Genomic DNA, 13,381 nt, shown 5'->3' with positions numbered 1-13,381 from the left:
TTTGCCCAAGCCACATATCATTAAATTGCTGCACTACATTTCTGTTCTGCTCTGTTTAAACTTTATCTTATTTATCTTGAATCTTTCTAAATAATGTTGTGATTAACAGAAATAAAAATTCAGCTTTTTTTTTACTCCTGAACTGCAGTCATGAGTTTTCGCTACAATTTCATTATATGAATATTAGTTTATTGTGTCAGTCTGAAGAGGACTTTACATTTGCATATTATTTTTTTTTAAAGACATGTTTGACTCTACATACCTCTCTTTGAATGGCAGTGTTAGAAAAGCTTACCAGCACCTACATTGGCAAGTTCAGTAATTTGTAAAACGCACATGCCCAAAGAGATTTGTTAACTCACACCACAAGGGGGTAAAAAGAGAAAATTCAAAAACACATCGGGTGTCTTCAATAGGGGTCACATATCAGGGTTACTGATCCGCTATGTTTGTATCCTACCTAGATATAAACAATTCAAAAGCTTCAACTCCTCCAAATAATGCCCCTTTGCTTTCATTGACCACTTGTCACAGCAGAAAGATAAAATAAAGCATAGCCCATTTTCTTTCCATAGCTTTTGCTTCTCTCTTTTCAGGACTCATGTTCTCCCAGTTTGGCGTTTACCATTTTCCACTGCAACCAACATGGCTGCCACACCCTACATTTCAATGCACTCTCAAGAGCGTGACCAAACCCAACAGAACCCAAGATTTAGCTCATAGGTTCTCCTAAAATGCAGCTCTTGGGTTTATCCGATTATTGCACAATCTGACATTTCTGCAAATTTGCTAGAATGTCCATTCCTGCTGAGATTGGCAACCGTGTCTAATGTAAACTTCTTAGTAGAGGTGGGTGATATGACGATATTGGATCGTGAAGGATTACAACGTGAAAACGATCTTTCAAACTGCAGAGATCGTGGGATCGTCTAGGAATCATTCTATAAATTGCAGTTCTATGCTGATGCACCAATAAGTTTTTTTTTTCTGGCCCCATTTCTGCTTTGAGGGCAATGGTACACTGCTATCTTCGTTTCGGACGGCTCTAAACCCAATTTTTGTAGGTTCTTTAATTATTACCCTCGGCGTGATGTATTATCTGTTTTTATCGTGATAAAATCAAAATCGTAAATATACTTTTAAAACAATAATAAAAAAAAAAAATTGTGATATGATATTTTTGCCATATCGCCCAACCCAACTTCTTAGTAATCTTTCAGTATAAAATGAAGGCAAAATATTTGGAAAATCGCCTAACTCATTCCTGATTATTTCTAATGTCTTCTTTCTTTGGCAGCAACATGCTAAAACATCTGTTATAGAAGTGACCACACTTGGTGATAATTAATCAAGTGCACTTCATTAGCAGCCCCTGGCCTCCATTATCCTCTTAATGTGTTGTAGTTCAACTGTATTTACCTACTTTTAAGTGATTAAGAACCAGATTAATTTCTTTGCCTTGATACCTAAACCCTTAGAAATGAGCAAGGGCATAATTTATTTTACACAGGGCTGTAGTTACGATGATACAAGCTTTCAAACCTGTATCATTATACAGATGAGAACAAGACAGTATCTGTTAAGTACAAAATAAAGAGATGAAGTCAGCGGTGGCTTAACAATATAACCATTTTTTCATGGTACTGTACAGTTTATTGGATTAGATCCATTGATATGGCCAAAGCATAAATGCTTTACTGTACAATGCTAACTCAAGTAAAAAAAAGTGTCCATCAGCAAACTCTGTTTCCAAATTATCCAACTGAATCGCTGACTTTGTAAGATAATTTAATCAGAAATGCAAACGTTCAAAAATATCACATTTACTGTTAGTTGTATTACATCAACTTGCTCGCTGTGTGTGTGCAGAGGAGTGTAGAGCAATTCAGCCTGCTGTAACAGGAGCAAGGGTTGAATTATGGCAATTTTAAAATCGATCCCTGACCATTTTGAATCGACTCAGAATTGCTAAGGATAAGAATCGCAATTCTTACGTGAATCCATTCCCCCCCCCCCCCCCCCCCCCCAACACCCGTAGTACGCAAAGTGTACTTCCCCACAACCGTTGGCAAAATCCAGTTCCTACCATTGTGGATTAACATGTTCTGTGAAGTTTTGTGGGAAGTGAAAGACTCTGGGTACTTTAAATGAGGTAGAACAGAACGAGAGTTGGAATTTATAAAATGCATTAGATCCCTCAGATAAAAACAAAACTCGTACAGTAACATTCTGCTTCCTATAGATGGGTGATTGCTGCTGTGTTTATGTAATTACATAGCAAGTACAGTAACATCTCAAAGGAAGAGCTTTGTGTTATCCAACATTAAAGTGACATCACACCATTAAAACAAGAACTTGAAAAACTTTTTTTTTTTTTTTTTAAATATAAATTTAGCAGTACAATTTACACATGGCTGTCTTAGAGCAGACAAGACTATAGGTATGTGCTTTTTAAAAATACAAGTGTGTTCACTTTGCATTCCAGAGTGAAAGAGGCTCATCACATTCAACTCAGGCCACATTTACACATAGCCGGGTATTTACAAAAACGGATATTTCCCCCTCTACGTTTTGAAAAATACCCTCGTTTACACGAACCCGCATAAATACGCTGTTACGGTGCTATGAGCAGCCAAACCTGCAGGGGGCAGTGTAACGAGAAGCATAAAGTCATGCTAGCCAATCGGAATCCTGGAAAAAAACGTCAACAAATGACACGTGTGAAGCCTGAATAATATGGTTCCGCGTTAAATGGACGGCGTAGCCTACGTACGGTGCGTGTCGCCGCGTACCCTACGCCGTAGGCTCTGCGTTGGTGTAACGCGGAACCATAAATCAGCCTTGACTGCCAGTTACTTCCAAGACGGAACGAGAGTCTTTCGTTTGGAGTGACAGAGAAGTGGAGTTACTTTTAAGTGTGACTTTAGAATATAAAACAGGTAAAATACAAGAAAATATGGACGGTGGCCAAACAAATTGTAAACACAGGTCGCACAAATGACGCTGGTGACGTTTCTGTTTCATAATATGACATTCTGAAGCCTAAATCTCCGTTTCCCTCTGTTTACAACCAAACGTGAAAACGGAGTTTTTGAAAATCTCCACTTTGGCCAGAGTTTTCAGAAATGATAGTTCTTGGTGACTTTGAGCTTCGTTTTCGTGTAAACGAACGGCCAAAACGCATGAAAACGCCACCGTTTTGCTACGTGTAAACAGGGCCTCAGTATTGGGCTGTTTATTATACATTTACAATTCAGATATCGCACTCATCTTACCTGAACTTCCCAACTGTTTGTAAAATCTATACTCCAAATGGAGCTGTGGTGCCCTGGACTTGATGGGTTCCTGAAAGACAGAAGAAAGAAGGAGACAGTTAATTATAAAGCACATAAAATCAGTACATCTGGGCCTGTCATCATACAAAAACATGCTAGCTATAAATAGTCAAATAAATACCAATCCTGGCTTTTATTCAGTGAAGGCATATTGTAAATCTAAATACAATAAAAATACTACTAAGTCTTCTACGAGGCTTACTCAGCTAAAACAAGTGTTTGTGCTGTACAATCTCACAAACATCACAATTAACTCAGGGTGCAATTTAAGTCATTAAGACATGAGGCAACATATGGGTATGAGATGCCTCAGGCCTTAAAGGTTGGCTAGCTCCAAAACAAGGTTTTCCTTAAGTCTCAGGTCAGACTGCGAGATGTGAGAGGATAAAGAGCAGTTCCAGCTGGCATACAGCAGGCTATTGTGATGGCACGGCTGATAATCAACCCACCAGGTCTGACTGTTCATTATATCACAAGCTTTACCACCTAAATTACAATCTGATTAGCCACACACTCATGATGACAAGGGCATTACCGACAAATGTGAGGAGGAGAGAACCAACATACCCCAATTAATTTCTGTCCTTAATCTTTAATAGCTATGCTAAAGCTTGTGGTCTATACCAGCAGTAAAGAAGGCCATTTTCACACTGTGGCAACTGCAACGAATTTACAAAAGGTCTAGAGATGTGAAATGTGGCGTATTTAGCTTTTGTTGTTACTCAAAATATGATGAACTTAAAAAGGAAAAAAAAAAGTTTATTCTAAACTTTGTGTACCAATAAAACACCTAATTATTTGTTAAATAAATACATAAAATTAAACTAACTACAGATATGTTAAAGACCTTAAAAAATCTAACATTTTACACTTTCCAAAAATAATTAGTAAACTATAAATATTGGCAATATCTGGTCACTCAAGAGAAGATGAACCTTTTCATAATACACTATTTATACCAATCGTTCACACACAACAGTTAATTCAGCATAACCAGTGCCCAGTGTTGTTCGATTATGACAAAAACAGATCATAATCAAGATTACTGTGGGTAATACTGAGATCATAATTACGCTGTGGTATTGGCAAAGTTATGTAATTTTTTTTATAAGTATAAAAATATAAAAATACCTAAAACCTTATGTACTCAAAACATTTCATGAGCAACTTATTGGAAGATTTAATCCTGCATGCACTTCTTTCCAAGTACATCTAATTCCAAAGCACTTCTGTTTCAAATCATCAAAACTGAAAGCTGAAAGGCTGTTAAGATTTAACATTCAGTCCATTAAGCCTTCATTAAGTCTGGATCATCTTTTCTTCTGGTGCCTTTCTATCACACCGGAGTGTGAATAAAAAAATATCAGTCACATTCAACACAGTAAAGGACTTTCCATCCTTTTTCCAACCATTTGAAGTATTATCAACTGGATTGCAACCAAAGCTGTTCTGGTGGTCGATAGAAGCAGAGGTAAACGACCATGCTGTCCTTAAACAGTATTTACTACTTTTGTCTGTTTTGGTATAATCTGAATGAAGATCCAGCATTTAAAGACAATACTTAAAGAACCCCTTTAACTTTAAGTTTTGATTTAAAAAAAAAAAAAAAAAAAAAAAAAAAAATCAAAATGGGCTGAAAAAATAATCATTTAGATTTAGTGCATCAAAAATTGATCCTTTTGTTTGCAGGCTAAGCAGCAGCAGACATGATGTATTCACATATATGTGAATGTATATATGTATATATACCGTTAACCCCAGTTTACATATACAGTTTAACTCCAGTGTTAATCTCATATTAATCCTCATTAACTACAACACCTATTCAACTTTTGATGTAAAAAGTATCTAGAGTGCCAGCCAGGATCAATCAGATTATTTGAACTTTAAGTAGGCTCAGACATTTTACACCCTTTTTGCCCATTAGTCCATTTATCGCCATTAAATGAACAAATGATCATTGAAGAATGGGAGACATAAAATCCAAGTAAGCTAGAGGGGTCCAGGGTCATGTTCTAATAGAAAACAAAAAGGCCAAAAATAAAGAAAGATTTGCAGTGAATTTGCATTAAAGAAACTGGCAGACAAAAAATGCAATTAACAGCTTTCAGTTACGTTATGTTCTGTTCTAATTCAATTTCTTTCAACAATGGATCGACAATTTCTGGGAGATTCACCCCTGCCACACTGACAAACTCCTTCAAAAGATTTCCAGTTATGATTTATCACCAGTGCCAGTCCAAAATCATTACCTTTCTAACCTTTCTAACTAAAATGAATGAATGAATGCTCTACATGCGACTAATTTCAAACCTATCCAGAGAAGTGCAAAGATACTGTGCATTATACAGAGTATAAACTGAGAATGGAAGATGGGAAGCAATAAAGATGAGTGGAAGCCTGTGGGAGGAAGACACGTGACTGGTCTGGGAGGTGGAGCTCAGAACTGCTGCAGCATCCTCCACCTCCCACATGAAGACAGACAACCACGTCTCAAACAAGTTAGGCCATGGCAGAGAGGAAGGAAGAGAAAAATATATAAAAATAAAAAACGAGTAAAAACAGATGGCACCAAACCACAGGACCCTTTAAAAACAGCTTACAATAGGAAACAGAGGCTTACGGCAGCTTTACATACTTAGGACTCATCTGTATTTCCAGCAGATGGGCTAAGCTATAGCTGTGTAAATGACCAGGCTGAAGCTGCACGTATCTGATGTAACATCTTTGCATATTACAAGGATTTTTCTCAGCCTTCTGCACATATCTGATATGTTTTGATCTGCTCCATGGACGGACGCACACTGTGATGACAGGGCTACCCCTGCAGAAATAACACCGTTAAATTTCTTCTCAGTAGAGATTATTTTAGGTTTACCGCTTTTAAAATCCTACCCAGCAGGGATGTTCAATTATGGGAAGAACAATCATACATCACAAATATTTGGGGCAACACTAAAACCACAGTTAAAAGTTGATTACTTGCACAGCCCAACTTCTTGGTTATAACTTTTTTCAGTCCCTTTTGCTTGCGTGTTGTCAAAGCTGAAGATGCTTTAGCACTATGAAGGAAAATAATTGTAATATTTAGCATGCCTTAATACAACTTGTCACTTCATAAGAATAAGAACAATAACATTTTACAACTTCCCACTTTCAATGGTGAACCTTTAAACTGTAACGTTACTGGAATGTGTGGTCACTAGGTGTGGCGTCAGTGTCGCAGCATTTTGCCAATAGGGCTGGGTTGTGTCCAGGTATCAGATCCACAGACCAGAAAGGGTCTTACCTGTCTGACCTGCTGCTCAGGTAACCTCTCCACCTCAGCTGTTCTATACAGCAGTCTTATGTACCAAGGTCAGTGCTTTAATTAATAAAAAAAAAAAAAAAAGTCTGTGTATAACAAGTCTCTGATGAGACATTTGGTTACTCATTTAACTCCGGATCTCAGAGAGGCATGACTGAGATGTCTCACTATGGGATACGCTCCCTCGTGTATTCCTCAGAAACATTTATTTCATTACATCAATCCTGATTGGCTGGTGATCACAATGACATAATGCAACGTCATTCAAAATGAGCACCTATTCCTGCGTCACCAAGCAGGAAATGGTTGGCCAGTGAGACATCTCACCCACACTGAGGACCAGGGTTATGCGAGTATCCTACAGTTGTCATTCATAGTACTCCTTTCGATGTCTTACTACTGGATATGGAAACTATGACAGCTTATTTCAAACAACCACTAGCACGCCCCGAGCTCAACACAGCATGATTCACAGAGCAGAGACATTCAACCTATGAAACCAAACAAAGGTGAGAAGTGAAGACCAACTTGCAGCTGCACAAATGTCCTGGATGGAAGCGCCATTACGCAGAGTAGACTGGATGCCAGTGAGGCCAAGGCCACACTGGATTGTGGGAGCCGCTGCTTTGTTATGGGTAGTGTTGTTTTTAGCAGCCTGTTTCAATTTTAGTTTTAGTCTAGTCTTTGGGTCAAGCCATCATTTTAGTTTTTATTAGTTTTAGTCACGTTCATACTCCTTTTAGTCGTGTCAAGTTTTAGTCGACTAAAAGTCTTGACCATTTTAGTCTTATTTTAGTCAGAATTGTCCAGGATCATTTTAGTCAAAGATTGTATTTAGCCAAACCCATTTTACAATTCAAGCAAGGTTATATTATTGTTATATTATTGATACTTTAATTGACTCAAGAATAAATTCATTCCAGATACAGAAGACTAATTTGAGTTTACAACATTTTTATTTTTCCGCATTTCTCCCTGTCTTTTTCTTTTTCAACGACACATTCGTTTTTCTTTTCCACATCTATGTAGGAAAGTGCATCCAAAGATGGTATCTTCTTCTCCCAGCCCCAGAGCAGATCCCCACATGGCCGGCCATCGGCCCCTTTCCTTATTTAACTTTTTAATCGTTTTTAATTGACGTGAACCTAGAGCTCTGCGTTAATGGCATCAGTCTCTAACTCTGCAGCTGCATCTTCTGGATCTGATTCCCCGCGGGCCGCGACCGGGATTGAGGATGTGACGTCACCCAGCAGCAGCCACTAAACCAGAGGAAACTACTTCAAACATAGATATTAAATGTTATAACATTTGATCTAATTTTGGTCAACAAAAATGAAGACGCATTTTAGCAGTTTTTATTTTGTAATCTACATTTTAGTCTTGTTTTTAATTATTCTACGATATTGCATTATACATTTAATTATCGTTATCGTCACATGACCATTATTTGCGTCTCGTTTTCCTCAGGTGATAAAGGTTCGTTGACGACGATATAAAGTCATAATTTTCGTTGACGAAAGCTACTTTGGTAACGGGCCTGACCCTTATGGGGTTTGGTCCATGAAAGTTTGTCAACCCTTCAAAAACGCTCAGCCCTGTCCACATAAGTCTGCAAAGCTCATACTGGACACAGCACACTCAGCTGCTGCTCTTCAGCTGAAGAGACAGGTGACTGCTCCAAGGGCAATGGGAGAGAACGAGCCCACCATTTCGGCTACAAAGCCTGGGTTGGGTGTAAGGGAAACCTAGTCACCTGCTAATGCAAACCGAGTGCATTAGGGATGCACTGACAAGGCATGAATATCACTAACACACTTGGTTGGCCAAAGCCAGCAGTATCAGTCTTAAAAAAGAAAGTGCAGAGACCCTCCAATACCACAGCTAAGTCCCATGGTGCGCCAGGGACCTGAAGACTGGGAACATCCTGCATGCTCCCTTCAGAAAGCAGCAGACCAAATGATGTTGGCTGGCTGTTCTACCCTCAGAGCCCACATTACATGCAGAGATAGCAGCCAAGTACACTTTAATAGTACAAAATGACTTCTTTTTGTCGATTAACTCCAGCAGGAAGGACAAAATGGGCCCAACTGGGCACTGAAAGGAGACGTGTCCCTTCTTGTGACACACTCCTCAAACACCCTCCATTTAGAGTCATTAAGGGACCTGGTAGCGAGCACCCTTGCACTCTGTATGGTGCTAATCACATCCTTAGGGAGCCCCAAGAGGCAAACACATCCACCACTACTCACCTGTAACAACCCTACACCTTCCCCACAACACAATCCATTTCCCGTATAACGATCCGCCCCCTGGTTCAAAATCCCTGGGACATGCGCTGCACAAAGGGACAGGAGGCGCCCAAAGCTCAGGAAAGGATCAGTTTGTGCTCCAGCATGTGCCACCCAAGGGAGCACAACCCTCACAGGCAGTTGAAATAAGCCGTTGTTGTGGTGTTGTCGGCTCTCACCAGAACATAACGCCCAGGGAGGACAGGGAGAAACTACCTGAGCTCCAGAAAAGCCGCAAGGGGCTCCAGGTAATTTATGTGCAAGTACTGGAAGTCTGGATTCCAGCACAACGCATCGGCCCTCGTGTAGCCCACCCCACCTGACTCCATTGAATCCACTGGGACCACTTTCCAATACTCCACGTGTCGCATTCCCCCTTTATATTGACTGCCGCTTGGCGCTGCCGCGCGAATAACTCGCCTCTGAGGGTAGTCTTAAGTTAACTGCGGGTCGGGTCTAATGTAAACAGAACTAACCCAGGGTGGCGGGTCGTGAGAGGGTTGTAGGTCACATAACCTGAATACAACCCACCAGGGAATTTTATTTTATTCTTTTCATTTATTATTTTATAAAATAAGGAAACATTTGATGTGTAACAGCAACAGCAGGACGTCACAGGTAGGATCTGTATTAGTAAGTAGGGCTGCAACGATTCGTCGACAAAAATCGATAATCAAAATTGTCGACAATGAATTCCATTGTCGACAATTGCTGCCAGATGTGTTTTTCCAATGGAGTGAGGCATCTCACTTCAATACAGTCTCTGCCATGCACGATAGCATCTCAGCGCAGCTGCGGGTAATAAAACTTCAAAAGTTTGGGAGCATTTTAGCCTCGATACGGCGAATAAAAAAGGTTTGCAAAGCCGACCTTGCTTTTCACGGGAGCACGTCGGTAATGCATTTGAAGAGAAAGCATGTCGGAGGACTCGCCTTGGTAAGATATTAAGCCTATTTTCATGTTAAATGAATTTGTTTCATTCGATAACTTTGTTTATTTCATGTTATTTATTAGTATTATTTGAGCCACTCACAGCCTACTCCTGTTGCTATAACCTCAATCATAATTGATGCAGCGCGAAAGGCGAAAAAGCTTGTGTGATGATGGCTTTGCTTCTAACTTTCAGTCAGGTGCCTATGAACTGTCAATTATCCATAAAGCTCCACAATGATCATGTTAACATTAAATCAGATAGATTTGTCTGGGACATTTCTCTTGCGGGACGGGAGAAGACACTAAATCAATGCATCTCTATTATTGTGCGCCGTGCGGGCATGAATTCTCAGAGTTTTGCAGATGCGGGCGGTAATGGTCAGAAATGCAGCGGAGCAGGATGAAGAAACCAGTCCCGCGCAGGGCTCTAGTGCCATCTTTCTTGTGTTTATCATCATTTGCCAAATAATTAAAGCAACCTTATACTAAATTTTTAAAAAAATGACAAATTATCCGATTAGTCGACTAATCGTTTCAATACTCAGTGACTAGTCGACTATTAAAATAGTCCTTAGTTGCAGCCCTATTAGCAAGATGAATAATTGGGGAGACAAGGAGATTTGCAAATTACTCCGCCTCAGAGGCGAGGACGCCATGAACTGGCGTATGTCCAGAATCACAAAAGATGGCCAATTATTTGAACAACTGGACATAAAGATGACAAACCGGGGGTTTGCAAGAAGAAAACCCGAGCCCAAAACACATTAGGTCCTTCTATACGCCCACACAGGTTCTCGCCTTCAGGCCCAAAGGTGACAAATAACGCGCCTTGCGTTTATATTGCCAACGCGTGTTAAACACGCCTTCATCATCCAGCAATATTATCAGGATCCAATCTAAAAACGTCTTGAGACAGGTCAGGCCCCACCCCCCGCAACAGGAAAGCTGGCCCGCCAGAGCACATGGGCATAGGATCTAACCTGGGGGAGCCACCCACCGTTGGAAATCCCTCATATGCAAGCTGCCAAGTTGGACTACTAATATGGCCAAACACCATCGACCCCAGGAGTCGGGGGACAACCTGATGGGGATCCGCCTGCATACAAAAAAACGTGCCAGACAAGCTCTGAAAGTCTTGACTCTCTCTGCTCATAAGCAAGCTGTGAATGCCACCAAGTCCAGATGTAGCTCCAGGAATACAATGTTTTGTACCGCAGACAACACACATGTTTACCATAATCCCCAAGTTGGTCAGGCAGTTTATAAAACATGTCTGCGACGCAACCTCCTGCTGTGTTCGTGCCAGAAGTGAGCAAATAGGTGGCCAAGCGTATGCCCCGGGCGTCTTAAAAAGGAGTCATCACTGCCTCGGTACACCATGCAAACACTCTTGACGGGAGCACTCGTTACGGACGCCAGGAAAATTAGACCTCAGGTATTTCCTGTATGTGAGCACAGCCACCTCATGTCCTGCAGGTACAGTGAGGTGACGGCCTTGAGTTATATGCCTTCTGACACAGAAGCTAGTGGGGGCCTTGTAGCACATGTGCCAAGTGATGGTGCATTTGCATAACCTTCGGTCGAACAAGCTGTGTGAGGTGGTGTATCGTGTCTCGAAGTGACACAGCTGCAGATCTTTTTTTTTCGTATATTTTCAACTGTTCCCTTGACCTGAAGCCTGGATGAGTCAGCATAATATTCTCTATTCCTACTTTTGTGTATGTTTTGACATCGTCTGTAATAAACAATGTCATGTTATTATGATCACTAGTCAATCCGGATTGGCATAATGAGATAAATGCTTCTGAGTAATATGCAAGGGGGCGGATCCCACAACGAGACATCAAAATCAGTGCTATGAATGAGAACTTCAGAAGCCAGTTTTCAGAATACAAAGTTATCATAGCTGCTCTGCTTAAGAGGGCCGATGATACCTCTCTCTTAGTTTGGGATCTTAAAACCAACATGTATTAGGTACTGCCATGACGCACTCTACTAACACTTCAGTAGAAAATTAACAGAGTAATATACTTGGACTTTACCCTTAATTTAATTACAATATGTTTCTCTTGTAAATGAAACCCTGGGTCTCAATGAGGTTTTACCTGTATAAATAAAAAGGTTAATGAAAAACATTTCAGTTGGTAAAATTGATTTTTAAAATATTGAAAACTAAGCCTCCATGACAATATAGATCCCAAAACCAAAACAGTCAGACACCAACAGAGCAGTAGCCTAATCTTTGACCGACTTCAGTCAAATTATGATTGTAAAAGTATTGGCAAAATGGTTAAATGAAAAAAAACAAAAAACAAAAACAAAAAAGAAATAATCTTTTCTTGCTGCTGGTCATTGTTACAATGCTTTGAAAGTAGTGAACATTACCTGTAAGAGCAAAAACTGATGTATCAGAATCATATCTTGCTGCTGCAGCAGCCTGCAGATGGGTGTGAGAGCAGATATTGGCTCACACTTCAAGCATCACTCAAGGGAAAAAATAATTCAAGCTTGCACAAATATGTGATTATGTAATCACAGATTAGGTGCTGGTTTCTATATTTTAACCTGGGCTGACCTCCAAAAGACTTTGTAGATGAAGCAAGCCGTCAGTAGTATAAAGTCCTCTTCCAGAGATTAACCAACTCTGAATATGATTTCACATAGGACAAATCTGATTTTTACTCATCCACAGCTAAGAATGGGCATAACTGATAGAAATGATAAGATAAAATAGAGAACGGCAAATTGATAAAAAAAAAAAAAAAACCTAACAATATCGGATAGATATGAAAAAAATAAACGGAAGCCATAAGAAAAGATCACAGACACCTATTCCCTTGAAATACGCACAGACCAACTACAAACTTTGTTGTAAAAAAGTGTTAACATTGGTAATCTAACTCTGATCTAACTGATTACTGATTTTTTTTTCTCCCTTTGAATTAAAAAAGAAAAAATAATTTTGCTTCATTCGCTGCCTGGAATGACCGTTTTCTGACATCAACAAGAGTTTAAAAAGAAAATGTGTAATCGTTTCAAAGTTCTGAAATTAACAGGTTCAGATCAAAACTGAGGTACATGATGGGATATTGTGATAAAAATTATACACTCTCCTTTGAGGAAGATCATGCATTTTAAAACATTTAACAATATGGTGTACTATACGTATACAAGACATCAGTGTTGTTTATCATCTATGAACTTGGAATCAAGGGTGTCTACATGTACAACACGACCGGAGGAACAGACCCAGCATTATGCACAAGGCCCAGAATAGAAGCTGGCCTTTGCCTGCTCGCAGTTAACCATTTCACAATATGCACCTAGCAACACAATTTATATGGCCCATGTTCTAATTTGGGTACTTGTGCCCTTACACTTAATATTTCGAGGGAATATATTTGTGTTTACACAGAAAACTATTGTTTTATACATCATGGCAAGTATCCCGATGGTGTACTCAAAGATCAAAACATTGAGTGTAGAACATTTAACACCAAGCCCTCAGTCACCATCTT

General features: G+C 39.8%; 1 protein-coding gene across 4 annotated transcripts in view; it reads right to left on the bottom strand.

Moving 5' to 3' along the window:
* The window catches only part of csnk1g2b (casein kinase 1, gamma 2b), a 52,690-nt gene that overhangs the window by 20,341 nt on the left and 18,968 nt on the right, over positions 1 to 13,381 (bottom strand). For all 4 annotated transcript variants that reach the window (XM_061738787.1, XM_061738789.1, XM_061738788.1 and 1 more), the window contains exon 3: positions 3,276 to 3,345. In XM_061738787.1, the coding sequence (XP_061594771.1) occupies positions 3,276 to 3,345 (70 nt within the window). The remainder of the gene's footprint in view (positions 1 to 3,275; positions 3,346 to 13,381) is intronic.

Source organism: Cololabis saira, chromosome 13, assembly GCF_033807715.1.
Source record: "Cololabis saira isolate AMF1-May2022 chromosome 13, fColSai1.1, whole genome shotgun sequence".
NCBI classification, from domain to species: domain Eukaryota; kingdom Metazoa; phylum Chordata; class Actinopteri; order Beloniformes; family Belonidae; genus Cololabis; species Cololabis saira.
The sequence above is the reverse complement of the archived record's forward strand: the minus strand, read 5'-3'. Positions and strand labels throughout refer to the sequence as shown.